Here is a 27,343-nt window from a genome sequence, read left to right as displayed (position 1 = left end):
CCTCCTGAACATATATGACTATGCCTGTGAAACTTGGTATGGTAAATCAGAAGGCACTTAAAGGGGATTCACGGGTTCAATAGACCCGGAACACTGAACGGCCATGCTTGTATACGTATGATTGTATTATCATCTCAGCCAGACTACACCGGTGAGATGCAGTTTTCGCCTTGGTTTATATAAACCCCCATGCACGCCGGTCTGCCTAATGCCATTTTCTGTGTTCAGATGGCAAGACCGGATCCTCGAACTTGCTGTGTATTCACTCCTCCCTGTTCCTTTTTGTTTTCCTGGTGCAGACGACGCCTTATTTCGTCGCGCTTTTTGATAACACGCCTTGTTCATGTACACGTCATTACCCCTTTATTCAACCCTGACTTGGTAGGTAACTGCGTTCAGTATCGACGATCCCTGGTGTCCCTGCTGCGGAAGGACTCGCGGTCATCGTCGTTTCGCGGCGAATCGCGGCCCACGTCGTTGTCGTTGAAGCGAGACCGGCGATCGTCGCGTCCGGAGCCCTGGCCGGGCAGGTAGCGGTCGCTTCTGGGTCGGAAGCCGCTTCCACGGCCGCCACGACCTCCACGGCCACGACGACCGCCGCCGCCGCCAAATCCGCGGCGGTCACGATCGAAGTTGCCGCCGTCGCGGTGGGGCGGACGAATACCCTCGAAGATCTCCTTGCCACGGTCGACGAAGTTGTCGCCGCTCTCGAAGGAGTACCGGTTGATCTCACGGCCGACGTCACGGTTGCGGTCGGAGGTATAGAAGGAGCGCATGTTTTCAATGCGGCGGCGCGCGAGATCCTCGGATACGGGTTGGTAGTAGACGGCGGGCTGAGCGCTGGTCTGCTTGGTGTCGCCGCCGGGGGCGGAGGGAGGAGGGCGTGGGCCAGGACCGGACCCTGGGCGTACGGCGCGAGGACCTGTTGGAGGACCGCCGACATCGCGGTAGCCGCGAGGGCCGAGGGGGATGGAGTCGGCGGAGTTGGCGGCGGGACCGGGAGGTGGGCGGTTGCCCTGGCGGGAGAAAGAGGCGTTGCCCGATTCAAAACGTGCTTCGATCTCGCCGTTGGGGCCATCTTCGTAGACGACCTCCCAACGGGGTCCCCGGCGCCCACTCGACTCCTCCGTCTCGATCCAACCCCTGACCTTCTCTGGAGGCACAAAGTCCACCCAAAGGGGCTTGCGGTTGCTCTCGTTGGGCCACACGGTGTCGTGCAGAGCGGTGCGGACGCGCGATGCGGCCGAGGTCGACTTGAAGGTAGCGAAGGCATGGGTGCGGATTTGGTCGAGGAAGAAGTCGACAATGACATCGTCGTCGGTGACGTCGCCCCGGGGTGTTGCGAGGTCGGCGAGATGCGCCTGGACTTCGTGGGGTCGGAGGGGGCGCATAAAATTCTTGATGTACAGCGCCGAGGTAGCAGGGTGCACTGCCGGTGCGACGTCCCTCTCGTACTCCATTTCTTGTTGGTAGTCTCGAGGTTTGGTGGGTGGTGAATTTTCCGAGTCTCGAGTCTCGTGTGTGGTTTGCTCCTGAGGTTGCACTCGAGGTTGCACTCGAGGTTTCTCTGGAGTTTGCTCGTCCACTTTCATATCCTCAGGCAGCGATTCGGTCTGGGGAATTTCCTGATCTTCGGGAAAAATGACTTGAGGGGCAGTTTGGCCGTTTGTTGCGCTTTCGTCCGGGCGGGCGCGTTTGCGCGCGATTGCTTCCTCGCTAGGTGGCGGGGTGAGAGACCGACGTTTTCGCTTCAGGCTCTCCTGTGAATCCGGTGCCGGTATAGAACCCTCAATTGGTTGAGCCGGAGAAAGATCCTCGGTAGTGTTTGCTTCCTCCACGGTGTCTTGCATCGGCTCGTCCGCTGGGGTTTGCTCGGTCGGTTGTGGTTCAGCTTCTTGGCCAGTTACTGGCGTTGGGTCCGCATCGTCGGAAACGCTATTCTTCGTCTCCTCTGGCAGTGAATCCCTTCCGGCTCCATTCTCTTCACTTTCATCAGGCGCCGAGGGCGCTTTTTCTTTCTCTTTGGATTCCTCCTGGGATACGTTGTCCTCCACAGGCTCTTCGACCGCAATTTCGGGCGCTTCGACGTCGGGCTCTGCAGGTATAGGTTCGGTTGCGACCGACTCGTCTTGGGCAGGTGCGTCCTCGATTTCGGACTCGTCTTGGACAGGCTCGTTTTCGGCCTCGGTCAATCGCGCTACCAGCTCCCCCTTCAGACCATTGTATGAGAGACCGCGACGCTTGAGCTCCTCTCTCAGGTCGACGACCCTAAGCCTGGTCCAGTCGGTCATGATGCGATGGTGATTGGCTCGCCGCGACGGCTGCAGCCTCGAATTAGAAGAGTTCTGTAACGTTGAATGCGAAATCGGGAACAAATTTCGTCGAGGTTATTGGTTGTTGTCGGAGGAAAAAGCAAGCGGATGGCAAGGCGACGAGAACGAGAAGCGTAATTGACCACAGCCTTGTCGCAAACAATTCGTCCAAACTAGCAGGGGCATGGCCAATCATGAACATGGGTAGCTACAGATTATGTCAGCGAGACGGCCCCAGTTTTCTACGATCTTAGTTCAGGGCAGTGCCCCACCTCAGATCATGATGAAGCAAGCCTAAGCTCGCGTCTGCGAAATCGGGTGTGTAAATCGCCGGTACGGTTGACGTCAATTGAGATCTGTACCTGCATGTCAAACTGGCGAGACTCAACCTTTATCATCGTGAGTTCCAAGGTGTAATTTTTGGGCTCGATCCCGGCCGTTGAATTTCCTATTGCAGGTGGGATGAATCATGCAGATGTTTCAACGTCTACTTACATGTGAGCACACTTGGCGTTGGCGCTGAATAATGATTCACCTCGTTTCTATTGCGGCCAGCTGCCATCTTGAAAGGGCGTAGTCTTGGCGACTGAATATCCCGTCTCCAGTTGTTGCAATCCCTCGCTCCATTGACACCTCTTCGCCGTGTTATTTATGCCATTGGTGCAGACTCATATAGCTGCAAGCGACACAGGCATCGGTTGGGGCCGTTGAGGACCGAATGTATGCACGGATGAGGTTAGAAGACGGAGCTTCGAAGAACAATTCTAACGCCGGTTTACAATGACGTATTACTGGGGCCTAGTGTTTCTCTGCAGCGAATTGAATGCACACTCAAGACATATGCTACCGAGGTGACCCTCTACAGGGGCCATCAGGCGAGCACGGCGGAATAGCAAGCATGGCATCAATTGCCTGGGTAAGTTGAATAACTACCTGGCCTTCAATGGCCTGATTTCTCTAACAGAAAATGAACAATACTGACTCATTGTCGGTGAGCACACGGTGTGCATGATCCCAGGTCTCAAATCAGCTGTTTTATCTGCCGAGCAGCAACCCAGGGATTCGTCGTCTCATTTCCACACCGAGATGGAAGAGCCCGATCACTTATGACAGCGCTTTCTTGAAACCCGGCCGAATGTCCCAGTGGAATGACCCGGGCTGAGTCGGAATGCGGCGATGGTTAGGGATAGCCTGATGCCCCTGGCTCCGGCATCACACGACCTCTGCATGACCGACTCTGGAGCTCTCCGAGCTTGTGTGGGTCCGACTTACCACGTCATTGTTCGCCCGTAACCTCCACCTCCACATTTTGGACCTTAGTGTAAACACAACCTTTGGAAGGAATGTGATGACGGCGGTTTCGCTCACAACAAAGCACGCTCAACGAGTGAAGATTATCAAACAATTGGATTGAATTGAGAGCTCCTAAGATTTTTTTCTGGGGTTTCGCTAACTTCTTTCATCGTAATACATACTAAACATTGGTCTTAAGGCCCATCACGCGGCCATTGATATTCTCATACAAAGTAGGCACTAATTGCCAGGGATCTTAGACGTCGAGACCATCGACGACAACGCCCTTGTTCCAGGACCACTGAAGGGTCCTGGCCACCTCCACCGCACACGCCTCATCTACCATAGCGCTGACGAGATAGAGGGCCGCATCCACGCCAGCGCTGACGCCTCCAGACGTCACCACGCGAAGTCCGCCCAGGCGCATGGCAGCACGGCGGGCAATAGACTCACGGCGGTTGGAAACCTTGAAGGACATGCTTCCCTTGCTGCATCAGAGTATGTATGTCAGTCCGAGTGTCTCAGAAGCCAATGCACCACAAAGCGGGGTAGTGGCCAGGGTGGAAACATGTTACGTACCGGGCGTTAGAAGGGCGGCGGCCAGCATCGGACTTGCGGCGGATGTAGGGGTTCTCGTCCTCGTCTCCGAGGTCGAATCGCAGGTTGTTGACAACGTAGCGAGCATCCTCAATGACGTCGGTGCGCTCCAAGAGAGTCTGTGTAGCAGCGTCGCTGCAGAGGTTCTCAAACTTGGTCAAGTGGTCTGGGTGTGTGGTGGCCGAGAGGCCGGAGAGGATGCCCTGCTTGGCGAGGAAAAGAGCACCAGTGCAGACGGAGAGGATGGTTCGCTCGCGGGCAGGGTCCCGCTTCTGGAGCTCGGAGAAGTCGGTGATGAGGCTAAGGGGCTCGAGCTCCTTGTCGAGGATCTCCTGGGAGTTGCCGCCGACGACGACGAGGAGGTCAAAGTCCTCGAGACGTTCATGGGCGTCCTTGTAGGAAATCTGGGAGCCAACGATGACACCCTGAGTAGAGATGACCTTGGGCTCGGGGCCGACGATGGTAATCTCAAAGGCCTTGGAGTCTGTTGAAAGGAAGAGGGGGGATGAGGTCAGCGGGAGGGGTAACATTGGAAGGAGGGGATCGACGGGAAAGTGAGGGGGTGGTGAAGTGGGCAGGTCACATACTCTCAGGATCGTGGAAATCGTGGCAGGCCGTGTGGAAGACCTCGAGACTGCCAGCAAAGTCAAGAAGGTCGAACTTGTCGTGGACAGCGAAGAGCACATCAATGGGCTCCTGGTCGGCCACGGCGGAGGACTTGTTCGCACTCATCTTGCCGGTATTGTGGGTTTGTGGGTGAAAGGTGTGCGTATTTGGGGCTTCAGTGTGAATGTGGGAAGTGTGTAAGTCAGAAAGGACAGACACACTGGGGGAGATGGTTTGGGTAGATGCTTGAGATGAATTGGTTTGATGTGATGCAGATGGAAGATGGAGAGGAGAGAAAGAAAGGAAGAAGAAGGTGGGAGACGAGAGGAGGAGGTAGAAGTAAAATAGGGATCCCGATCGATGTGGTAGGGTACCTGGTCTGCCTCACCTTACCAGACACAGACCAGCCAGACCAGCCAGACCAGCCAGACCAGACCACCCATTCTGCTGTACCTTCCTACATGGCCGCGGTGCTACCTCACTGCTACGTACACACGAAGCGCATTGCCCAGTGCCAGTCATCTTCGACCTCAGTCCCTTAGTCACAGCGGCATGGAAGCAAGTGGCTCGATCCAAGTCAGAAGGGCACCTCATTGCAGCTGGCGTCACTCTCGTCTGGTGTGAGGACCCACTCGAGGCCGTACGTCTCGCCTGTCTCGCATGTCTCGCGGTACGTACCCGGAGGTCTCGTGGGGTCATGCGCCTGGGATGCGGGGTTGCTAGCGCACGGCTCATCCTCGGTGGGTCTGCCTGGGAATAAGTCCCGGGTACCGCTCCGGACGTGTGTCTCCACTGGAGCCCTAGGTACTCAGGACCCGGATCCCCCGGGTCAACCTGGCCGATCACCCAGTTTGTCCTCCTTTGCTGCAGGCCAACGCGCCCCACCACCTGCCGCATCCATCGCCCACTGAAGCCACCACAGGCCTGCCTGCCCTGTAGCACCCGCTACAAGCCACTGTAAGCTGCCCGCTTCCTAGCGGGCTTGATGCCCTGGAGCTTCGCCTAGGCCCCCTAACGCGTCCGGCAGACCCCGCTAGGAGCTCAGCGCTGCAACCCCCCGAAGCTTATCCCCCACTCCGCTACGGCCTTGCACCACTGCACCACTCCAGCTTGCAACCTTGCGGCCGCGGCACGTCGCCGCCTCAAAAGTGTCCCGCCACAACCCGCAGCCACGCTCGAGCTCAGACTCCATACCTGCGATCAGCTGCTCACGCCCGCCGCCGCTCGAATAGCTTCCTCCAAACCCCAGACGCTCCTCCAATATCCACACTATTCGGGCCTCGTCCGCTCGGTCTGGTCATCGTCAATCCTGCGAGCCCGGATGAGGCCGTCACGCCAGTCATGGCTTCATCGGCGTACGTCATTTGCCTCCTGAAAATATTCCTTCACGCCGTCTGCACATCCTGCCCCTGGCGCTGCGGCTCTGCCTCACGATCGCCACCCCTTGATCGCTCCCTCCCTCGCCAGAGACCTCTGCTGACCCTCATATCCACTCCCTTAGGTCGTTAAGAGACCTATCCAAGGCGATCATCGTCTTCCTCGCCGAGCCGACCACCCCACTCCCCGACGACCTCTCCCAAGTCATCGACGCCTACTTTCGACGACATCCGAAGTTTGACGATGCCGCCGCCGACCGTCTCCACGAGGAGCTATCGTCCATATTTGACAAGCACGTCAAAGATGCGCCCACCGCGTTCGCCCCGTGGCTGGCCATTCTTCGCCGTTTGCTGCCTGCGCTTCGCACCCCGGACCGCATCTTTGCCTTGTGGGACGCTTGCGCTGTTCTATCTGCCAAGGCCTCTCCAGAGAAGGATGTGGTAAACGAGTCCTTGGCCAGCATCATGGACATTCTGTCTTTGGCGGAAGAAGCCACGGAAGCCCCCGAGCAGAATATCTTCTCCAACCCGCTCGTCGACCGCCTCCTCACGGGATGGATAGACAAGCTATACCCCGCCGCCAGTGAAGGCGTCGCCTCTGCGGATTACAATGAAAAGATCACTCGAGAAGCGCTTATTCAATTTGGCACAAGGCATCCCAAGGTTAGTACACATTGTGCTCATGGCATACACGTGTCCGTCGACTAACGCCACCAAGGACATGTTCACAACCCTTAACCAGTTTTTCGTCAAGAGCCAGCATCGAAAAGCTGTCCTAAGATTCATATCTCACTACCTCCAAAGCCAGCCTCCCCATATCCACCTTATCCTCCAGACTCCGCTCTTTGGCAACATCCTAAAATGTCTTCAACGGGACACCTCTACTACCATCATCTCAGTCGCATTGACAGCCGTGATCATGCTCTTACCTCAGATGCCTAGTTCGCTAGTTCCATATCTTCCAACCCTCTTCAACATCTATGCCAGGTTGCTCTTCTGGTCTCGTGAGCGGGCTGGCATCGTGGAACCCCAAATAGACGACTCTGATCAGGCCGGACCTTGGGAAGTTTGTACCTACAGGGCTGGGGTGGATGACCATCCGGTCTATCACCTCTTGAATTACTATACGATACTCTACGGGCTGTATCCCATCAATTTTATGGATTACATCCGCAAACCTCAACGCTACCTTCGGCATGCTAATGTGGCCAATGCAAACGACATGGAGGTACAACCAACCGAGATTCGACATCAGTCTGAGAGGTTCAGGCGGCATCACCTGCTGCATCCCAACTTTTACACTCTTACCATTGATTCAGAAAAGACAGACCTCAGCAGGTGGATTAAGAGTGAAGCATCTGAGGTCGTGGCGGAATGCACTGGGCTTTGCTTAGTGACAGAGTTGAATCAGCTGGTCAGCCAGACCCTGCCCTCGATCCCTGCGGCAGAGGGTCCGATGAGTGAAGACTCTACCAAGGATGGACATGACCCAGCACTACTCAGTGGATCATCCATGGTTGAGCCCCTTGATGGCTACCGGATCACGCAATCTTCAAGCATGGAGTCGATAGTAAGTGGCCGACGGGCGTCGGGTTTGACACGTCAGGGTTCACAGTCAAGCCACCCGTCGACTCGTGAGTCGATGGACGCCAGGAACAGAGATCCAAGCGTCGACAGCCCAAGTCTGCTACCGCATCTGACGCAATCGGCATCCCATACGCAGCTTCAAGATATGATCCAGTCCAACAAGACCATCAAATCAAGTCTACATCAGTCGCTGGCCAACGACAGTGTACCTTCTCTGTCTCTCAGCCACCAAGAGTCGGTACCGGAGCGGCCTGCAGCACCTTCGATGACCGCACAACCAACAATCGGCTCACCACTGTCTTTGACTGAGACGAGCACCCAAATTGCCAACCTGCAACGGCGAGTCCTGATTCTTCAAAATGACCTGAATTTCGAGAGATATTTGAAGCAGCAACATATGGCACACATTGGCGACTTACGAAGAAGGCAGTTGGAGGAAGAGGCGACAGAGGCGGAGACTCAGAATCTCGTCATCATGAACCGCAATCTCAGGACTCGATTCGATGAGGCGAAGAAGGCGGAGATGCAGGTTCGTAGGGAATCGGAGAAAAGCCGAGCAATGGCAAAAAAGTGGGAGGCTGATCTAGCCAACAAGCTCAAGAACTTGCGTGACGAGTCGAAGAGACTCAAGACGGAATTCGAGGCTGTTCAGAAGGAGCTGGAAAACTCAAAGGCGGAGTGCGAGAAACTTCGCGTCTTAGTTTGCGAGGCCGAGGTGAAAGAGCTGAACTCGCAACAAAGCATCCAATCCATCGAGATTCGTGCGGCTGAGATTGATCGACTCAAGAGTGAGGTAGATAGACGGACGGTGGCAGAGCGGGATCAGGAGGCGAAGGAAGTCGAGCGGAAGAGATATATCGACTTTGCAGTTGAGGCCAAAGAGAAAGCCGACTTGCTATCCGCCCAGCTTGTGTCGCGAGAGAGCGAGGTGGAACGGGTCAGAAAGCTCTTCCAATCTCAGATTGAGACGCTCCAAGCGCGACTCTTGGAGGCCCAAGAAGGCCGAGCTCAGTCGTCCCCTCACGCCCGAGCAGCTGTCGAGGGAGCCCTAGCAGCGAGCCGAGAGAAACAGGCAGAGCTGCAGAAACAATGCAATCTCCTCATGCGCAAGTACACGGCGCTACAGTCGTCCTTGTTGGATATGAAGACGGGAGCAACGCCAGGACAATTACGGATCGACACATCCCACACGACTGAGGTGGACAGCGAGAGCCTGTCCATGTCAGCGAGCCCTGTGATGATGAAAACGCGTCCTCACCGTGTGCTATCAAACCCCGAGCTGGTGGAGGGTGCGGCGTATAATGTGACACCACCTCTAGAGCAAAAGCTGAAGCTGGGAACCCCCATGTCAGGCGGATGGGCGCATCGGCCTGGCTCACCATCTGGGACAGACTGGTCCGGGGACGGGTCGCTATCGATGAGCCCAGATCAACGGGCGTTCATTCGGAGCGATTCGTCGGGAAGGTTGATGGCACGGAGTCACTCGGATCTGTTTTCGAGCAGTATGGGTCGTCGCGATTCGAAGGACAAGGGAAAGGATGACGGTTCTGGCAAGAAGGACAAGAAGGCAGGCCTAAGAGGGATACGAGGTTTTATGTATGAGTGAGCAAGCATGGTCTTTGAGCGATTTCATTATGATAGATAGACTTGGATGGATGGGGTAATCCCGTAAGCGCAATTTGGATAGCAATATGTCTGGTGTGTTTTCAAAAGTGTTTGCCATGATGCTTCACTAGTGTACATGAGCAAATGTTGGGTCTGTAAGACTTAAATATGGTGGGAAAATTGGAATATATGGACGGGCAAATATGAGAGTCAACCTCGAGGTGATACAGAGCTCTGCTTGTTTCATTACTCTGTGCTATTATCGTATTCATGTGTTATGACGCGGATGTAGGGTAACACATGTACGAGCCCTCGACAAGCGCAGGAGGTATTTAGTCTCAATCAACGCTTACCTAATCAATCAACTCACCAGAGTTGCCATTGGACGGCTTCCGTAGCTCAGTTGGTTAGAGCATCGTACTAATACTTCAATTGCCAGTGTTGGTAATGCGAGGGTCGCAGGTTCAAGCCCTGCCGGGAGCAATAGACTCTTGATGCCATCCAATTTTTTTGTTAATTTTTGTGATGAATTTTGATCTCTTAATTAGGGTTACAAAGATCGTGTTGGTGTGTCGGTGGCTGTGTAGCTGTGCTACAACGACGTATTACATACACATCCGCGAGAAGAACGCGTGGCACTAGGTGGCGAGAGCAGTTTCAAGCCTCTTTTTAGACACATTTCTGTCTTGAGAAAGTACGAGGCGGCCTTTCATGGCTTAGAGAGGCAGGCAGCAATGAGAGGGAGCAGGATTCAAACAAGGTCCTTTACCTCATCGGGTATTAGTCTACTATGCAGTCTCGGAGTGTTGTTGATATCGCTTTTCATGTCCATATTGGAGCTGCTGCACAGGGATACTCAAAGAGGGAGGCATCCATCCGTACCTTGCAGTTCTCGCAGTTCTCGCAGTTCTCGCAGATGCCCTGATTGGCTCACGCCATTGAACTGATGGCTGCCTTTACTGGGCGTGAAGCTTGCTGCGATTTAATACCCTCATTTCTCTTGTCCTTGGTCTGGATGCCGGTTTCTCAGGACTGGCTGGTCATTCTCAAGACCAGTTTTCAACTGGCATGTTTTGGAAGGTTGCTGACAATGGCGAGAATGGCTGGCGAGCCGCAAAAGCGAGACATGGGGTTCGTCTCTGGCCGTCACCTACAGGGCATATGATGGCATGTTCAAGGACGCGTTGGGCAGCGCAACGGCCGGTTTAAACCTGGGGAGAGCGAGATGAACAATGGTTGAGATGCTGGTGTATAACGTCACCCCAATTCGAGCATATCCCAGCCGGGATATAGGGGGCCAAGCCTTCTGGACGCCCTGGCTAAAAGCGGCCGTGGGAAAAAAATGTCCGACGAGGGGTGGACATGAACATGGGTGGCGGTGGGGTTTCTGCAAGGAACGGCCCCAGCACTTGGGAGAGCTGACGAGGCCTTTGTTCCGGTTCTCCGTTGTGTCTCTGATTATTCGTGCTCTCTGTTTTGGACTTGGGCTTGGTTATCTTGCTTTGCTTGACCCTCAATTGGCGTGGCGGAGACTGTCGTAGTAGTGCTGTGGAAAAAAAAAAACCCGTCCAAATTTTCAACGCTCGCGGAGGCGACGAGTCCAGGCGGGCAACAACCTGCGTAAACGGGTTGTCCAAGGTTTTTCTCCCTCCCCTTCTTTGCTCGCTAAGATATCCTGCCGTCCCTTTCCTCTTCGGGCCAGCAGACGTCGAAGCTTCCAGAGGCGCTGGACGGAATGGAGGTTGGGGCATCTAACGAGGTCGCTTCCAAGCCAAGTTTGTCGTCCACGTCGTCGTCGACCCACGCATGACGTGACCGGTGTGTGTGTAGTGCTGGGTTTGGATTCGTATGCCCCCCTCCCAGGCCTCCGTTTTTTTCTTCTCATGTTCTCCTGCATGTGTGCATCCGTACATTTGCAAGTGGTACCGTAGTAATACTAGGTACGGTGGTGGTGGTGGTCTATTTCGAGCATTGCTTCTATCCCTCCCCCGTCGAGAGGCTGCCCATTTCCCCAGCGTTTGTGCAGAGCCAAGACCTGAGGTTGCGGAGGGAATCAAGCCCCCCAAGGCTGGGCGATGGTGCTTGTGCGGTTTGGGCTCAAGGTCAAGCCTCCGGCCGGGGTGGGAAGTGGGCTCTCAGGTCGTTCCCTGGCAGCTCGGCGTTGCTATTTCTGGCTTCCGTGGGCGATCCTTGCGTGGATGGCAGCAGGCATGGTGTTGGTCTGATCCATGCCGTGGGGATATTTGATAGGATAAGCGGCATGGTAAGTGGACAAGAAGAAAAGAAAGGATTGGAATTGTTGCTGTAATTGTTTCTATTATTGCTGACTTGCCGCCGCTAGAGGTACATTTTACTTGGGAGTTGTCATGATAGATACCTAGGTAGTCGGCATAGGGGTCCCTCTACCAACACTGCCTCCTCCTCTCAGTTTCAAGTACTGTATAAATGCGTCTCCAAACGGCTCTTCGGCACCCCCCGTATTATAGACCCTCCAGTGCCACGTCTCGTCCGGGATCGCCTTTGCGTGTCCTCGCAGCCATGATTGGACCGGCCCACCAAAGGGGGGTGGCCTGGCCTCAAAGCCAGTTCCTGTGCCTGGCGAGTCATCCACTCACAGCCACGGCCTTGGAAAGCCTGTCCTTCCATCCAGTCCCGTGGCAGGACGACCAACTTCACTTACATCCGGGGCGTGGGCTGGCAGTGGACCCGTCGATGGAGTCGATGAACTATTCCACGGTGGATCAAACGGCAGTGGAGACTCCATGACGCCCCATCGCCACCGACCTGGCCGTCTCCTTTGAGGATTTTCTGGGATCCATGGCTGGGATCCCAGCCAAGGGTGTGTCTGCATGACTGAGGTGTTGTCTAATCCCTTTCTTGCTCCATGTCCTTCTCCTACTTCTACCTCGCCGCTCTCTCCTTCATTCCTCTCACTATTCTTCATCCTATTTCCTTCCCTTATTTCGTAATATACTGTCTCTCACTATATACTCGGACCTTTTGGACCACGCCCTCGTTTATACGCTGTCCATTCCCTGTTCTGAAAAGATCTCTCCTGCTCTCTCGTGAGAACTTATAGAGTCCCTTCATCCCCCGGTTTCCCGGCCCAAAACACTCCTACACAAGATGCCTTCCGCCAACAGCCTCCTCGCCATGGCGGCCGCCGTCTCCACGGCCAGCGCCGCCTTCCAGGGCTTCAACTACGGCGCCTCTTACGGCGATGGCACCGTCAAGGTCCAGAGCAACTTCGAGGACGAGTTCAACGCCGCCGCCTCCCTCGCCGGCACTGACGGTGCCTTCACCAGCGCTCGCCTTTACACCATGGTTCAAGGCGGCTCTACTAACGACCCCATCTCGGCCATTCCCGCCGCCATCAAGACCAAGACCAGCCTGCTCCTGGGACTCTGGGCCTCGGCCGGTCGCACCTCGTTCGACAACGAGATTGCTGCCCTGAAGAACACCATTGACCAGTACTGCGGCCAGATCGACGACTTGGTCGCCGGCATCTCCGTCGGCAGCGAGGACCTTTACCGTATCTCGGAGACCGGCATCGCGGCGGGCTCTGACCCAGGCTGCAGCCCCGATACCCTCGTCGACTACATCGCCGAGACTCGTGCGGCCATCAAGGGCACCTGTCTCTCGGCCATCCCCGTCGGCCACGTCGACACCTGGAACGCCTACTCCAACGACTCCAACAGCGCCGTTATCGAGGCCTGTGACTGGCTCGGCATGGACACCTACCCCTACTACGAGGACACCAAGTACAACCCCGTGTCCGAGGGCGCCACGCTCTTCAAGGCCGCCTGGAACAAGGTCTCGGCCGTGGCGGGATCCCGCGAGATCTGGATCACCGAGACTGGCTGGCCGGTGAGCGGCAAGACGTACAACAAGGCCGTCGCGTCGACCAAGAACGCCCGCACGTACTGGGAGGACGTCGGCTGCCCGATGTTCGGCAGCACCAACGTCTGGTGGTACACGCTCCAGGACGCCGCGCCCACGACTCCCAACCCCAGCTTCGGTGTCGTCGGCGCCACTCTGACCAAGACGCCTCTGTACGACCTCTCCTGCGCCGGCGTCGACAAGAGCAAGCTCAGCCTCGGCAGCGGCACCTCGGACAGCTCGTCCAACAGTGACAGCGCCGCCACTCCCTCCACTCCTGCTACTCCCGCTTCCACTCCCACTGGTGTCCACTGCAACGGAACTTGTGGTGGTGGCTACAGCAACTCGACTGCCTCCGGCATCCACTCGGCTTACACCACCCTGAGCGCAGCTTCTACCGCCACCAGCGGCTCCAGCTCCGGCTCTGGTTCGGGCTCTGGCTCCAGCTCCGGCACAGGCTCCGGTTCAGGCTCCGGCTCCGGCTCCGGTAGCAGCGCCAGCAACGCTGCCGGTGCCTCGTCCACCGCCGTCACCGGCAGCAGCAACGGAGCTCAGCTCAACTCTTTCGGTGCTGCGGCCGTCGCTCTGATCCTGGCCGTTGCTGTCCTGTAAATTGGCCAGCACGATTCACTGTCCTTCTTGACGCACCAGCTTTCTTTTTTCAGACATGCTTTTTAATCATCGAGGTTGCAACTCCAATGTGCGCAACCAGGGGGAACGTGGTTAGGTTCCTCAAACGGTCATGTACATACACATTATAGATCGCCCTGTTGTCGGGCCTGCCTGTGGAAAGTAGAGCCCGCGGAGCTTGGTATTTGGCGGGCGGAAAACTCATATACAGACAAGGTTTTTGTTTCTTTGTGCTTTGGATTTCAGACGAATCCTTGGCTCACTTCTAGGGCCAACAAGGGTTGCGTCCCAACGTTTCGGAATAGAAACAAGTCGTTTTGGAATATTTCAAGTAAGGAAACAAAGAGAAAAATAGACATCGCCCTTGTTGAGGGTTGTGAAACGTATTGATCAGGGTGCTTCTCTCGAGTCGTGATTTGCTTCGCTTTGCTCTGTGCTTAAAGACCAGCCAAGGACAGTTGTCGCGTGACCTGATAGGCCGGTACCTGAAGTAAGCGCTAATTTAACAAGGCACCAACTAACTGGATTGGGTCCAAGTGAAGACTGGCGCTGGGACGTTTCAAAGCTTGATATCGTGAGACCACGCTGTTGTTACTGTGGTAGTGTTTTCAAATTGACCTGTCGCGTCGTAGATCCGAGATCCGAAGGCCCTTGCAGAAGCTCAAGCCAGCAAGAAATGCGTGCACGCTCGCACGTTTGCTCGTTTGTTCGGAACTCCGGGTGCAATGCGACGTCCGCTGTCGGCGATCGGCAATGCGGCCAAGGCTCAGCTGCTCAGCTCAGCGCAACTCGAGCTCCCCTAGGCCGTTGAAGCTCCCCGAGGCCCCTGAAGCTCCCTGCTACTGGCCCCCCCATACCTGTCATTCAGCAGGGTCCCAACCGTATTCCGTCGCCTTGTAGCCCTGTAGCCCCCCGCCTGATAGTGATCGCAGCGGCGCCAGCCAACCACACAGCTCCCCAGACTCTCTCCCCCCCTTTGGGCGTGGCCTATTCTGGCGCCGAATATACGAAGTCTACCATCTGTCCTCCACTTCGCTCATCCTTCCAACATCACTCCGTTCCCTTCGCTTCGCTTTGCCGTGCATTCACTTTGTGCGAGGAAGAGACTGCGCTCGAGGTGACTGACAGGCGGAATTTCCTTCTTGTTCTACGCATCTCATCGATCCCGCCGGGACACTCCACCATGGCTTTCACTCGGAAGAGCGCCTACATCGCGGCCGTGTGCCTCTGGTTCGCCGCCGTCGCGCTCGCCCACTCGCAAGCGGCCGCCCCGCGTGACGATGCCAAGGTGCCCTTGGACCTTGATGGCTTGAGTCTCGGGGAGCTGGATGAGCAGCTTCAGGTGCGTGTTGCTCCCCCTCTACGAACCCGCCCTTCCACCCGATGATCCGACGCTGACTGGACGCGATAACCTCGCAGACGTGCCCCATCATCCAGCAGCTCAACGCTGCGAAGCACGCCCATCATGCCGCCGCGCCGTCGTCCGTCACCACCCGCATCTTCGCAGTTCTCTTCCCCGGCTCTCCCGCCGTCAACGCCCTCCTCGCAACGCTGTACATCTCCGGCCCTCCCAACTTCCTCCTCGCGCTGTGCCCGACCAACATCGACCCGGCGTCACTGTCCGTCATGGTCGCCTTTGCCGTCGGCGGCCTGCTCGGCGACACCCTCTTCCATCTGCTCCCCGAGATCTTCGTTGGCGAGGACCATGACGAGTCGGTCAAGTTCGTGCTCGTCGAGCCCAACCGCAACCTTGTCTTGGGTCTTGGCATTCTCGTGGGCTTCATGACGTTTGTGGCCATGGACAAGTTCCTGCGCATTGCGACTGGCGGAGAGGGCGGCCATGACCACTCACACGGCCACTCGCACAGCCATGACGAGGATAAGGCCGTGTCAACTGGTGTTGCGACTACTGATGGGGAGGTCAAGTCGCGCAAGAAGGGCAAGAATGGCGACAAGGATGTGGTCGGCCCCGTTGATACCCATGAGAAGGAGATTAACCCTAGTGTCAAGCTGGGCGGTTACCTGAACCTCATGTAAGGACTTCCTTTGCTCTTTAAAACCCAATGTCTAGGAACCGCTTTAGCTAACCTGCGAATGTAGCGCCGACTTCACTCACAACATTACCGATGGCCTAGCCATGTCTGCCAGTTTCTACGCCTCACCCACCATTGGCGCCACCACAACCGTCGCTGTCTTCTTCCACGAGATCCCTCACGAGGTCGGCGACTTTGCCCTGCTCATTCAGTCCGGTTTCTCCAAGCGCGCTGCTATGGGCTCCCAGTTTATCACTGCGCTCGGTGCTCTGCTCGGCACCCTGATCGGCATCGCCGTCCAGGAGTTTGGTGGCCCGGCAAGCGATGTACCCATGGGCCGTAACGAGGGCCTCTGGGGTACCAGCCTGGTAAGTCGAAATGTCAATTTTCGCTCGAGCTTCTCGCCGCGCGCTTGTTTAGTGTACCTTTTCTAACATGATTTGTGCTTAGTCGTGGGGTGACATGCTTCTTCCATTCACCGCAGGAACTTTTCTGTACGTTGGCACTGTCGCGGTGATTCCCGAGCTATTAGAGACCGGTAAGAACAAGTCTGAGGAGTTGAAGAAGACTTTCGTGCAGTTCACCGCGGTTGCAGTTGGTGCAGGCATCATGCTGTACATCTCGTGGCACGATTAAACACCCATGTATTTATGGGTTGCATGTAGGAGGGAGATGGATGGCATGACATAGACTAGGCTGCATGCCGTAGTTCGTGTCCTGCTTTGGGGCGTCCACGGTTTCGATTGGCTTTGAGTATCGATACTGGGAATACAGGAGGAGGATCGAAGCTCTGCCGAGCTGATGTATGAACAAGTCAACGGCGCAAGGACTCTGTTCTCGTGATATCAAGTGGCCTCTTGATTTGCATCTTGTTGTAATTAAGAGATCTTGGTCTCAAAGGATCGCGGAAACAAGGTATAAGGCACTGTTTGTCACTAGATGAGAGCCATAAACATATTACAGACCACGAGGATGCAACATGTGCATTCTTGCCTACCATTTGCCACCAACTTCCCTTTTCAACATGGCAGTCAGTATAACACAGTGATAGTTCCCCATCATGTCTTCCGTCTAAGCACTCATTTCCCAGCATTATAGTGGTACGTGGGTATGTTTCTTTACATCTGCTGATAATTTTGTATGCCCAGACTCTAATCTAGTGCGTATTGTGGCGACAGCACAGAAGTCAATATCCTAGCTCTTATGACCTCTTTGGGTGCCCAGGTATTAATGGACTATGACGTGATCATGGCCAGGGACTAACCAGGAAGGAATATTAGGAGTATGCTCGTGTTGAAGATGACAATAGAGGGGTTGAACTGAGAGCTTAAGGCAAGGGTATGTGCAAAGCCATACTGTATGAGCTACTATGTCTTCTGGTCCTGAGTGTAATGCTAAATGTGTGCCCCTATTGTTGCAACTGTTAATTGATTGATTGCTTTAACGCCATGCTACTCAACTATCAAAGTTGATACTACTACTCTGACCAATTCATTTCGGGGAAGCCTCTAGGGAACAAAAACCCCCACAATGTCAATTCGCATTTGTGCTTTCGCAGGTTGGTCTCCTCGTATTTGGCTCGTTTTGCGATCCCCTCGCCTAGCCTAAGGCTGCAACTCGTAAGTGACCGAAATGCCCGAAGGCTGTTCCCCTACCTAGAGCGTGTGATCTCAACTCTGAGACCCTAGGGTGCCTCCGTCTCCGCCAGGTTCATGGGGCCAAGTCTGTGTTGTGTGGCCGGTATCGGGTTCCGGCAGTCTCAATCTCGGTCGGTCCCAGTTGTGGTGTCGGTCTTCTAGGCTTGTTTCTATCTCCGTGTTAGTGTTCGTGTTCGGTCTTAGTGTTTGTTGTAGGCTTGTGGGTTGTCCTGGTTAGTTGTTGGTTGTGGCGGTAGTCTGCTCTATTAGTTCCGATGTGGTTGATCGACTACTTTGCGGTTCGACTGTCTGTCACTCGCCAGCTGAGCGGTTGCGGTTCAGTTGTGCCGGCCTGTCTGCTGTCCGCTAGGCCACTGAACGCCGGTAGATTGTTTGCAACGACTGTATGGCTATGATCTATCTGATGCGAATAAAGCTAAAAAGACCAAAGTCCTGTGTTGAAGAGGATGGCGACTTAAATGGCAGACACTGCCCAGTAGATTACTGCAGACTCACCGCTCACTGCATGATGCGAATGTACTTCGTTTCATCCAGCCCCGTCTGGATCCTGCCTGGGCGGCTCCCAGACGTTCCTAGGCGTGACCACTGGTGGAATCCTCAGAGTTCAATTGCCTACACGCAGAGTTAGACATCTTTAAACGACTTGCCTATTATTCAATGAGCTCATAATATAGGCAGTGAATTGTTGCCGATCTCAAGTTATAAAACCACTCAACTACGAAGGAATTCCTATCTACTCAGTGAATTCATCAGCATACCCAATCCTCACCCACTGGCCTTCATGGGACCAAATGTTCGAAGCATAGGCGAGTAGAACCTACCATGCCAATTCCTCTTCGTGGAGCCTGATTGCACTAGGTAGCTTAATCCTCGATTTCCCTCCCGGGCCCAACATGCCTGTCCTTGGTGGCACGCCCCCTGCAGGTGGTTCAGGTGCATTCGCAGGCGACCGATAAGACTGTCCCCGATGCTCTAACGATCAGTCATTTGGCTAGCGTGCTCAGTTTCAAGACCTCGGGTATGAAATCTTGGTTTATTCCAAAGATGCGCAATCGAAGCACCGAGGATACCACTATCTGGGTAGGCAACTTGCCTGTGGCCAGCCTGTATCTGGAGCAGAGCGAAAGCGAGGAGAAGCCACCTGCCTCGTACGATCCTGCTGCTGGCTGTGTAGCTTGGATTCCTCGCACCAATATTCAACCACGAAGAGGGTGCGATCTGTTCGTCATGTTGGGTCCCGTAGAAGCTACTCACCTGGAAGCATGTTCAGTTCGCCAAGGGACTTAAGCGATACAGCGATAAGACAATGACCACTGACGAGTACGACGAGAGCAAATGTGAAGCGGCGTCACCTCACAATGCCGATCCTGTCTCCTTTTCAGAATGTCATGTTGGTGTTGGCGGTGAGGTAGTCGGCGATTGCCCAGTCAAACCTGCCAAGCTCCTCGTGGCGCGAATTAGAAGGGGCAATACTTGGGCCAAAGTCTGCTGGAAGGCTGACTGGGATAGATAGATTGTGATTGTCCAAGGTCGGTATGACAATCGAGCATTCTCGCTGGAATGATATGATGCGAGAGTAAGGGCCAGCTTGGCAAGCTGTGACAGACACTTGGTTTGCGGCTTGGCAGGAATTCCTAGCCTCTTGGCCTCGGATGATTGTAGAAGTAGTTGCAATAGACGTTATCAGCACCTGAGAGCCAAAAACACACATCCATACCGTAGCGCACATCAATCAGCTGATAAAGTCGGTGGTTGTGCCTGTACCTTCAAAAGTCTGTCCCAGTTGTATCCTCATGTCAACTTTTTCATGCCCACTAGATATTGATCTTGTGATACACGCGACCATCATGACGCAAGCTCCAGTGTTGAATGGCCAATGGTAGGGCACTGTGATACTGGTATTGAGTTCAGGGCTGTGATAAGCTGGCTTGGCAAGGGGAGCTATGTAATGTTGGCTTGGGGCTAGAGCGGCAACTTCCCGTTGACAGCGGGCGCAAATGCCGCCTTTGCGGTATCAGGTGTGGTACGTGTGATGCAAGGTGGTGATCATCCTTGCACTGTTGATCGATGAAGTCTGACCAAGCCGATTACCCGGCAGCCATTGGGTCAAAATAGCGTTGGTTGGGTTCTGAGCATGCATATTGATAATGTGTTGGGTGTCGAACAGTGCATGACAGGAAATATGTGGTTGAGCACCCTTAACCGAGGTTATGGTCGTGTAAGTAAGTCCACGAGACTGAGAGAAATCAGGTTTTTGGTCTAGTCCGGTCTAAATGGATTGTGATATGGCACTGGACGGTTCATCTTCATTCCCCTGCGGCGTGACTTGAAAGCCAAGATAAAGCTTGTCCAATTGTCATGGATAGCCGTCAATGAGATGCTCGATTGGGTTTGTTGCTAAGAAAGGGTTGCAACTCTGCTGGTTGGTAATGGTTGGCAGATTGACATTCATTAATCAGCGTCGGGATGCCGTAAGCAGAGGGCAGTCATCAATGTCAACGATCGCGCCAACACGCCTTGTGCTTGACAACTGGGACTCGTCCACCTTGTTTGACTCACCTTAGACCAATCAGAGGCGGGCAAGGTGGGGGAGATGCACATGGATGGGATTGGACCCTTAAAATGGAGATCCTGGGGAGTCATGCGAAGCGGGTAAAGTGGTGGTAGTGTGTGAGTGGATCGCGGGTGAGTGCCAAGGATGGTCTCATGGGGATGATTCATGGAATTGTGTAAGTTGGATGGTCACTGGTGCGCAGGCAGACCCTCATCACCAGCTTTCAAGCCTCCAGCCAGTGAGTTTGAAGGAAACAGGAAAGGGGGAGGAGGGGAGAGAAGAGACAACAGAACCAGGGCTTGTCGCATGTCAGCGGCGTTGCTGCCGACCGGATGCGGAGCGCGTGGAGAAGGATCTGTCCCCTCTCGTGCGTTCTGAGAGCTTCATGTGTGTGTGCGTATGTGAGCGCGTGGATGAGAGCATGTGTTGCTCAGCATGTCGTGATAGAGAATGCTTGTGGGTGAAGCCACCTCAGCTCCAGCCGCTGGCCAGTGCTCTCGACGGAGTGGGCCTTGCCGCTAATTAATCCCAAAGTTAGCAAAGTCACTCTACCTACTGCATCGTAGGGCAGGGCACCCGTTCAGTGGGGTGGCTGCAAGCGCTGAGAAATATTTCTGGTCGGGTGAGCGACCGGAGATGGTCGGCGCCGAGGGGAAAATAGTCACCCATTATTGTAGGCGACATCGGATGGGTATGAGGGTGGAGATGGACGAGGCCATTTGCGCGATGGCGGGTGTGGACGAGGCGGAAGAAGAGAAAAGGGGACAAGGAAGATGGGAAACGAGGCGGTGGAGAACAAATGGCATGCGGAGGGGAAAGATTTGACTCACCACATACACCCGCTGTTGGACAAAGCGGTGATTCATGTTTGCGACGAAAGATAGAACATCAGTTTCATCTGGTCGGTTGGTCCGAGACATCGTGAGATTTTCGGTTTGGTGTTGTTGGGCCAAGTTCGCGGTTGCGGCTGTAGTGGACGTGAACGGCCCAAAGCAACGAAGCATGGATGACACCCATGCCACCAACCAACAGCTCCATACCTAGGGTCGTTCAGTGGACCCAAGTTGGTAATAAGCTTGGTGAAGCAGCGTCTCGCCCGTCTCTCCAGTGTTGCAGAGTGGAATCGCATGGGGATCATTCCGGCGAGGGCAGGCAGAGAGCGGGCTACTCCAGACTCAAGCTCCGACCAAGCTCATTAGCAAACTGCACGAGAGCGGATTGTCCCAGATGCATCACACGGCGGTCCACTCCATCTGAACCAGCTTTCCAAACCCTGCAATCAGCTCATGAGCCAGATCTAGATGTCCTCGCTTCTAGGCAAATGTTGGTTGTGTCTTGACCATCTCCAAGTTGGATTGTCACCTCCGTGTTAGCTGAAAGACGTGCTCCGCCTGCGCGGAATCTCAGTGCCACGAAATGCAGCCACTTATTAGCAATGTCATCTTTGCCTCCACATTTGAATTTTCTCAGCTTCCGTGACCGAGAATAGATCTTTATTAGAGTGGCGGGAGCAGATGGTATGAATTTCTCGTCGTCAACGGCGGTCGCGTTGAATTGCCTGCTTGGGTTTGGCGCAACCGATGGATCCTGGGGTTGGTACAAGCGTTGGCTATGACAGCTCCGGAGCCACAACGACGACACGTTTTTACTCCTCGACCACTCTCATCTCCGCGGCGAAGCCCGTTGTCAACCGGGGGCGACTCGCGGGCAGCATGGAGACAATGGAGAGACGGTAGCTAGTCGCTGGAGCTGAGGGAGGGAGGGGCCGGTCGGGGGATTGAAGGCCATCACGGAGGGCTGGGGTGACTTTAGACAGACCCTGATGAACCAAAAACAGGCAGTGCGGGACCACAGGTGCAGCGAGAAGCTTCGTGAGGCTCCATTCTTCAGGTACCGAACGCCCCATCGAAGGCCATCGAGGCCACCATCGAGGGAGGATGCTACTATGTTGGGCGTGCTCGCCTCTTTTGCAGGGATGCAGGAGCGTCCAGGTCGAAACTCCGTGCATAGGAGCTTCTAGGGCGGTTATGGAAGATGCACCCCCAGGCTGTGGCTTTTGGGATTCGCTGGATGCCGGTGGAAGCTGATGTGAACCGGGATTGAACCCGATGGCTGGGACTGACTGGTTCGAGAATACCATCACGGACATGGAACCGGAGGCAAGGCACAGACTCAGGTGACAAACATGATTGGAGTTGGATGTTGTTGCGCTGTCGTCCAGTGGCCCTTCGGGAATGAGCGAGGGAAAAAGCACGGGAATGAGGCCCGTCGTCTGCAGAGCGTCGTCTGCAGAGGAGGCAGGCACGGGTGCGGCAGAGGCAAGCGCAGTGGGATGGTGGGAGGGGCAGGAGACAGAGCGCGTGGTCGTCAGGTAATAGAAATTAGGGATCTGTCTCGGAAGAGTAAGGTTTTGACTCCATGTCTGGGAAGGAGGGAGGGTGCGCTTGCTCTGGCCGCGCTCCTTCTTAGGCGAGCTACCTACCTAGGTGGGTAAATTTTTCTTCTTCTTTCTTTCCTCGTGCTGCGCGTTGGCTGACCGCCGGCGCTCTTCGGGAAGCCGCGCACCGTCCACGCCGTAGTTCGCCTTCACGATGCCCGCGCCCCTCCGTGTTTTCCGTGTTGGGTTGTCCACGTTGGGTTGTCCGCGTCGACGACAAGCCCGGCCCCCGTATTTCGGCCATCACATCACTTTCGAGGTCATTCGCACCTTGGATTCCCCATCGCGGCTACCACCGTCAGCAATATCCCTTGATTATGTGTTTACGGCAACGCCCCCTCGGAACCACAAAACACAAGACGAGTAGTACAATGCTATTCACCGACACCTGAAAGGTGTGGAGGGGCATGAATTCGTCGCGTATTCTCCAATTTATGCTCCAGTATTGCTCCATCCATCAAGGAGGTCTCTGCCTTGGACTGCCTCGAACTGCCTTGGAAGGCGCAGACGTGCCAGGGCCGCGTAACCAAGAGTGACGTCCAACGGTCCAAGATCTCGATGTTCACTTTCTAGAACGGTGGAACAGGTGCTTCGGCAGCAGGTCGCCGTCCAGCCAAGATGAAGAAGCAGGTGTTTTGCATTTTGCACGCGGTTTGTAGTATGTAAGACGGGCCGGTTATCGCCTGACGGCAGGCGGTTACTGTTGGCTGCAGCAACCCGGGATTTTGGCCATGAGGCGTGGGCTGGTTGATGCGGGTGGGTGCCTTGCAGTTTTGGACTCGCGCGCCTTGAGTTGGTTCTTGCTCTTTTGGGACATCTGCTGTTTCTGTTTGGCCTGCGGGTGCTGGGAGGCTCTGAGCTTCTAACATACGAGCTGAGACCACCCCGTGTCTACCGATTCGCACTCCCGATATATTCTCTGCTCCCCTTCTATTATGGATTGTGTCCACACAACGGCGTAGCCTTCCCTTCGCGGACGCTTTATGAGTTCTTGACTCCTCTCGACTTTGCTCCTTTAGTATCTTGTCGTCTAGTCCATCAAATAGCCTCACGGTTATTAGCCGGGCACGCACTTGTTTCCCTATGAATCAAAGCCCAGGGCATTAGGTGCCCAGGAACAAAGAAGCCCGGTGCTGGGTCACGAAGCAGCGATGCTAGCGTCGGCGGGAGCTCCACCATCAGAGCCCCTTCGGCACCGGGCAGCAGAACCACCTTTCACATTGCACGCTAATGCACGATGTGTCTAACCCTGGTCCAGTGGTCCAAGTGGTTCAGTGGTTCAACCTCTGCAGCCAGGTACCGGTACGAGCCTGGGGTACCGAGCAGTATCTGATCTGGCGCTACTTCCGCTTCCGTGCGCTGGGCGCTGTGTGTAATGGCTGCTGCCCTGCACGCCTTTCACCCTTTGGGCGCTGGACGCTGGTCATCCACCTGAAAGCACCCGCTATCGGCCCCCAAAGGGCGTCGTCAACACCTCTACGACACAGTGACTCAGGCGCTGTAGTCGCTGAACGCGCCCTAACCGAATCCCATGTTTGCGCCCTATGGACGGCAGACTTGGCATCATCGAGCGCTGTCCATTTGTAATCTTCCTAGTCAAAGGCTACGCCCTTCGGTCTGCCGTGTGGTATGAGTAACACACTCAATCTTCCACGGCCATATATGTGCAGACTGTCCATCCTCGGTTTTTTCCCCCTCCTGAATCGAGACCACGATCCAAAAAAAAAGTCCTCAGCTGCTCCATTTCCAGCACCATCACCAAGCAACCGCGCACGCTCCAAGCAACCCACTTGGTACCACCGAAGCTACACCATTTTTCGCCTCCAGCTTCTCTCCATCCACCCCCTCCCCTGGCCTACAGGCCTACAGGCATCGCAGGCTCCTCCTTTGCAGGCTCCTCCTCAGCAACTCAACTTAGACTAGAAGGCACGGGATTCCCGTGCTGCTACCTATATATCACGATGGCGAGACCCTCCTCCTCGGCCACGTCCCATCTCCTCAAGATCTCTCAAGACATCATGGCTCATCTCTCTCCCGACTCCGGCCCTCAGGCCAACCGCCCTCGTGCCGGCAGAACTGGACTTGACATCAAGATCGAGAACCACTGGACCTCCAAGGCTTACACCTCGGGCTCCACCATCAACGGCCATGTCGTTGTCAACACCCTGCGCGACGTGCCCTTTGATGACCTGGAGATTCAATTCACCGGCACCGCTTACACGCGCGTTGACTTTGTCAACCAGTACGCCACCTATGCCTCGCGACCCTTTATGAAGCTGCGCATGCCCATCCGCGCCTCAGACTTCCCCGACCCTCGCATTTTCGAGGCCGGCCGCACCTACACTATCCCCTTTCACTTTGTCGTTCCCCACCAGCTGACTCTCAGCGCGTGTTCCCACCACGTGGACAACCCGGCTGTGAGGGATGCGCACCTGAGACTCCCTCCCACCATGGGCTTGTGGGAGGTCAACGACCAGGCGCCCGAGATGGCTCAGGTCGAGTACTCCATCCGCGCCGCCGCCTTCCACGACGGTGCCATGGCTCTCGAGGGCTTCCACCTGGTCAAGGTTCTGCCGTCGCTCCCTGAGGATGCTCCCCTCGAGATCACCTCCAACGACGAGAGATACCAGCTCTCCAAGACGAAGACTATCCGCAAGAACCTGTTCTCTGCCAAGCAGGGCAAGCTGTCAGCCACGGCTGTCCAGCCCAGTGCCATCATGCTCTCTGCCGATGGCCTCCGCGCAAGCGAGTCGTTGATCAGGGTCAACCTGGACTTCGACCCGGCGACTCCCAATGCTGTTCCCCCCAAGATCAACTCCGTCACTGCCAAACTTCAATCCACCACATTCTTCAGCAACGCCCCCATGAACCACCTGCCCAACATGGGTTCCCGAGTCAAGTACCAGTCCAGCCCTTGCCTCACTTACTCGACCAACACCGCAATTGCCATCTCTCCCATCGACACCGTCTCTTGGCAGCAGGAGTCGGAGTTCCAACGTCGCGACTCAGGCTACTCAAGCAGCGCTTGGGCTGAGGAGGAATCATCCGACTCTGATTCCCACACCCACAGCAACACGTCGGCCAAGTCTCCCAACCGACAGGTGTCAGCACTCGACATCCCTTTCACGCTGCCCATGGGCAACAAGAAGTTCTTCCTGCCTACTTTCCAGTCGTGCATCAGTGGCCGGTCCTATTTCCTCAACCTCACCCTTTCGGTGGGACCCTCGAACACCAACTTCAACCTTGTTGTTCCCCTGCAGATTGGTGTGGAGAACATCTACGACCTACCACAGGGTGATCTGCCTTCCTTTGAGAGCGCCATGGCCGAGGCTGAGCTGGAGGCGGCCGACTTCCACCTCCAGCCACGCACGATGCATGTCCCATCGGAGCAGTACCAGCAAACCAGCACCCTCCCTGGTTACGACGAACTGCGAAGGCCTACTATTACAGCGGCCTAAGAAATCCCCAAAATTGAACGAGAGAGTAATGGACTCTGCAGGAGTGTAATCAATAATAATGGACGAGGCATAATAATCATATTCAGCAAAGCGATGATTGGAGAAGGACACGGAAACTTACGACTTGTTTTGGGTTTCTGCTGGACACGCAACGGATGAGTTTGCTGAGCGAGGAGTTTTTGTGGGTTTTGGAACTCTTTACCATTTTCTTGTCAAGACTTATGAAGACTATGTTTGTCTTTGGGTTCACTACGATGTTGGCACGGATATGGACATACAGGATGGCATGGTTCGGGGAAACATAAAAGAGATACCTTCATTTATAAGCAAATTTATTCTATGAACCTTCCACGACTTGATTCTCGACTCTGTTTCTCGTTCGGATAAGGTGTAAATTTCGTGAGGGATTCCTTGACTGAAGACGGTAGCTGTGTCCGCGTGTACGAATCGTACGAGTGATTTATGGTCGATCTCAAACTCTGCGAAGCTAACTAGAAACAGCCACGGTGAGACAGGAGACAACAGTACGGACGCAGGGTCGCAGGGTCTCTTGCCATGGTCTAGGCGGCTTCGTGCATTGCCGTCGGCTGACGAGCCACGTGGGCTGCCGGCCGGTAAGGTCAATATCGTGTTACCGCCGCTGCAACGCTCCCGCTCCCGAGTCCCACTCCCACCGGCAAAGGCAGCAGTAACGCCGGCCAGGACCAGCAACCGCTTACCCAATCGTACACTCTCAAGCTCTACGGCGGCATGTGGCACGCATGACTCGTTTGCGTGTGAGATCCGCGAGCCTGGAGCCCGTGATGCGTTCGCAGGGCTGGCCCCTGATGGCTTGATGCTTGCTTCCCGCCCCTTGCCCACAGTAGCTCCGTGTTTGACGGATGGGTCCGGAGGTGATTGGGCCGTTTGGCCGGTCCGTCCGGCACGATATGGATCCGGGGATCCACACGGCCAAAAAGGGTAGCACGCAGGGGTTGAGGTGGGATGTGATTGGCCGAGACGTTATTGGATCGTTTTAGCTAATCAACTACTGTGGGCATTTGGCTGTACTCATTTGTCCCACCTCATTCTTTTCCTTACCTCATCCTGTCAACGACGTGAGAATAAGATGACAGGATTGATGATAACCATCGAATCTTTCTCCGTTTGTTCCCTTAATCCCCCGAATCTAAACCAGACGAGGCGGGCCACTTGCAAGCTTGCTAAACGTCGGCTGATGTCCCGATTAAAACGGAACATCACACGACATATAACTCTCACAGTTTTGTTTCAGAATATGGTTTTTTCCCCGGTGCTAATAAATCAATATTCATGCAAT

At 55.1% G+C, this 27,343-nt stretch overlaps 8 protein-coding genes and 1 non-coding gene across 9 annotated transcripts; 5 read left to right on the top strand and 4 right to left on the bottom strand.

The window, feature by feature from the left end:
* Nucleotides 1–17: 17 nt before the first annotated feature.
* Nucleotides 18–2,598, bottom strand: BGZ61DRAFT_81622 (uncharacterized protein). The gene is made up of 2 exons (XM_046257117.1): nt 2,585–2,598; nt 18–2,520 (listed from the first exon to the last, which is right to left on the bottom strand). Exon 2 carries the CDS (start codon nt 2,289–2,291, stop codon nt 396–398), a length of 1,896 nt encoding a protein of 631 aa, XP_046110362.1. The 5' UTR covers nt 2,292–2,520; nt 2,585–2,598; the 3' UTR covers nt 18–395.
* A 1,109-nt stretch (nt 2,599–3,707) lies between these two features.
* On the bottom strand, nt 3,708–5,242 carry BGZ61DRAFT_502414 (class I glutamine amidotransferase-like protein). The gene is made up of 3 exons (XM_046251731.1): nt 4,790–5,242; nt 4,185–4,686; nt 3,708–4,093 (listed from the first exon to the last, which is right to left on the bottom strand). The coding sequence occupies exons 1-3, from the start codon at nt 4,932–4,934 to the stop codon at nt 3,862–3,864; spliced, it is 879 nt and encodes a 292-aa protein (XP_046110361.1). The 5' UTR covers nt 4,935–5,242; the 3' UTR covers nt 3,708–3,861.
* Nucleotides 5,243–5,976: 734 nt separating this feature from the next.
* BGZ61DRAFT_409765 (Hamartin protein-domain-containing protein) lies at nt 5,977–9,574 on the top strand. Its single transcript, XM_046243228.1, has 3 exons — nt 5,977–6,163; nt 6,310–6,847; nt 6,903–9,574. The coding sequence occupies exons 1-3, from the start codon at nt 6,150–6,152 to the stop codon at nt 9,375–9,377; spliced, it is 3,027 nt and encodes a 1,008-aa protein (XP_046110360.1). The 5' UTR covers nt 5,977–6,149; the 3' UTR covers nt 9,378–9,574.
* A 190-nt stretch (nt 9,575–9,764) lies between these two features.
* BGZ61DRAFT_t47 lies at nt 9,765–9,859 on the top strand. Its single transcript has one exon. It is a non-coding gene; the product is annotated as a tRNA-Ile (tRNA).
* Nucleotides 9,860–12,529: 2,670 nt separating this feature from the next.
* Nucleotides 12,530–13,867, top strand: BGZ61DRAFT_339581 (glycoside hydrolase superfamily; the record flags this gene model as incomplete). Its single annotated transcript, XM_046239241.1, has 2 exons — nt 12,530–13,505; nt 13,647–13,867. The coding sequence occupies 2 exons, from the start codon at nt 12,530–12,532 to the stop codon at nt 13,865–13,867; spliced, it is 1,197 nt and encodes a 398-aa protein (XP_046110359.1).
* Nucleotides 13,868–14,837: 970 nt separating this feature from the next.
* On the top strand, nt 14,838–16,975 carry BGZ61DRAFT_379837 (ZIP zinc transporter-domain-containing protein). The gene is made up of 4 exons (XM_046242619.1): nt 14,838–15,227; nt 15,305–15,918; nt 15,986–16,286; nt 16,369–16,975. The coding sequence occupies exons 1-4, from the start codon at nt 15,069–15,071 to the stop codon at nt 16,552–16,554; spliced, it is 1,260 nt and encodes a 419-aa protein (XP_046110358.1). The 5' UTR covers nt 14,838–15,068; the 3' UTR covers nt 16,555–16,975.
* Nucleotides 16,976–21,775: 4,800 nt separating this feature from the next.
* On the bottom strand, nt 21,776–22,811 carry BGZ61DRAFT_471983 (uncharacterized protein; the record flags this gene model as incomplete). Its single annotated transcript, XM_046248278.1, has 2 exons — nt 21,776–22,612; nt 22,668–22,811. 2 exons carry the CDS (start codon nt 22,809–22,811, stop codon nt 21,776–21,778), a joined length of 981 nt encoding a protein of 326 aa, XP_046110357.1.
* A 325-nt stretch (nt 22,812–23,136) lies between these two features.
* BGZ61DRAFT_471982 (uncharacterized protein) lies at nt 23,137–23,746 on the bottom strand (the record flags this gene model as incomplete). Its single annotated transcript, XM_046248277.1, has 2 exons — nt 23,137–23,597; nt 23,641–23,746. The coding sequence occupies 2 exons, from the start codon at nt 23,744–23,746 to the stop codon at nt 23,137–23,139; spliced, it is 567 nt and encodes a 188-aa protein (XP_046110356.1).
* Nucleotides 23,747–24,231: 485 nt separating this feature from the next.
* Nucleotides 24,232–26,370, top strand: BGZ61DRAFT_440480 (uncharacterized protein). Its single transcript, XM_046244486.1, has one exon. The coding sequence runs from the start codon at nt 24,529–24,531 to the stop codon at nt 26,023–26,025; it is 1,497 nt and encodes a 498-aa protein (XP_046110355.1). The 5' UTR covers nt 24,232–24,528; the 3' UTR covers nt 26,026–26,370.
* Nucleotides 26,371–27,343: the final 973 nt, after the last annotated feature.

The sequence above is a fragment of the Ilyonectria robusta genome, assembly GCF_021365365.1.
Source record: "Ilyonectria robusta strain PMI_751 chromosome Unknown BGZ61scaffold_2, whole genome shotgun sequence".
Lineage (NCBI taxonomy): Eukaryota > Fungi > Ascomycota > Sordariomycetes > Hypocreales > Nectriaceae > Ilyonectria > Ilyonectria robusta.
Note: the sequence above shows the minus strand (reverse complement) of the source record. Positions and strands in the feature narration are given on the sequence as shown.

Bases quoted from the DNA above. Each gene is read 5' to 3' on its own strand.
- BGZ61DRAFT_502414 (XM_046251731.1), bottom strand. From the start codon at position 4,934: ATGAGTGCGAACAAGTCCTCCGCCGTGGCCGACCAGGAGCCCATTGAT. The intron at 4,687-4,789 runs GTATGTGACCTG...TCCTTTCAACAG, and splicing joins CGATTTCCACGATCCTGAGA to ACTCCAAGGCCTTTGAGATT. The intron at 4,094-4,184 runs GTACGTAACATG...ACTCTGATGCAG, and splicing joins CGCCGCCCTTCTAACGCCCG to CAAGGGAAGCATGTCCTTCA.
- BGZ61DRAFT_409765 (XM_046243228.1), top strand. The intron at 6,848-6,902 runs GTTAGTACACAT...AACGCCACCAAG, and splicing joins TTGGCACAAGGCATCCCAAG to GACATGTTCACAACCCTTAA.
- BGZ61DRAFT_440480 (XM_046244486.1), top strand. From the start codon at position 24,529: ATGGCGAGACCCTCCTCCTCGGCCACGTCCCATCTCCTCAAGATCTCT.
- BGZ61DRAFT_379837 (XM_046242619.1), top strand. From the start codon at position 15,069: ATGGCTTTCACTCGGAAGAGCGCCTACATCGCGGCCGTGTGCCTCTGG. The intron at 15,228-15,304 runs GTGCGTGTTGCT...ATAACCTCGCAG, and splicing joins AGCTGGATGAGCAGCTTCAG to ACGTGCCCCATCATCCAGCA. The intron at 16,287-16,368 runs GTAAGTCGAAAT...ATTTGTGCTTAG, and splicing joins GCCTCTGGGGTACCAGCCTG to TCGTGGGGTGACATGCTTCT.
- BGZ61DRAFT_81622 (XM_046257117.1), bottom strand. From the start codon at position 2,291: ATGACCGACTGGACCAGGCTTAGGGTCGTCGACCTGAGAGAGGAGCTC.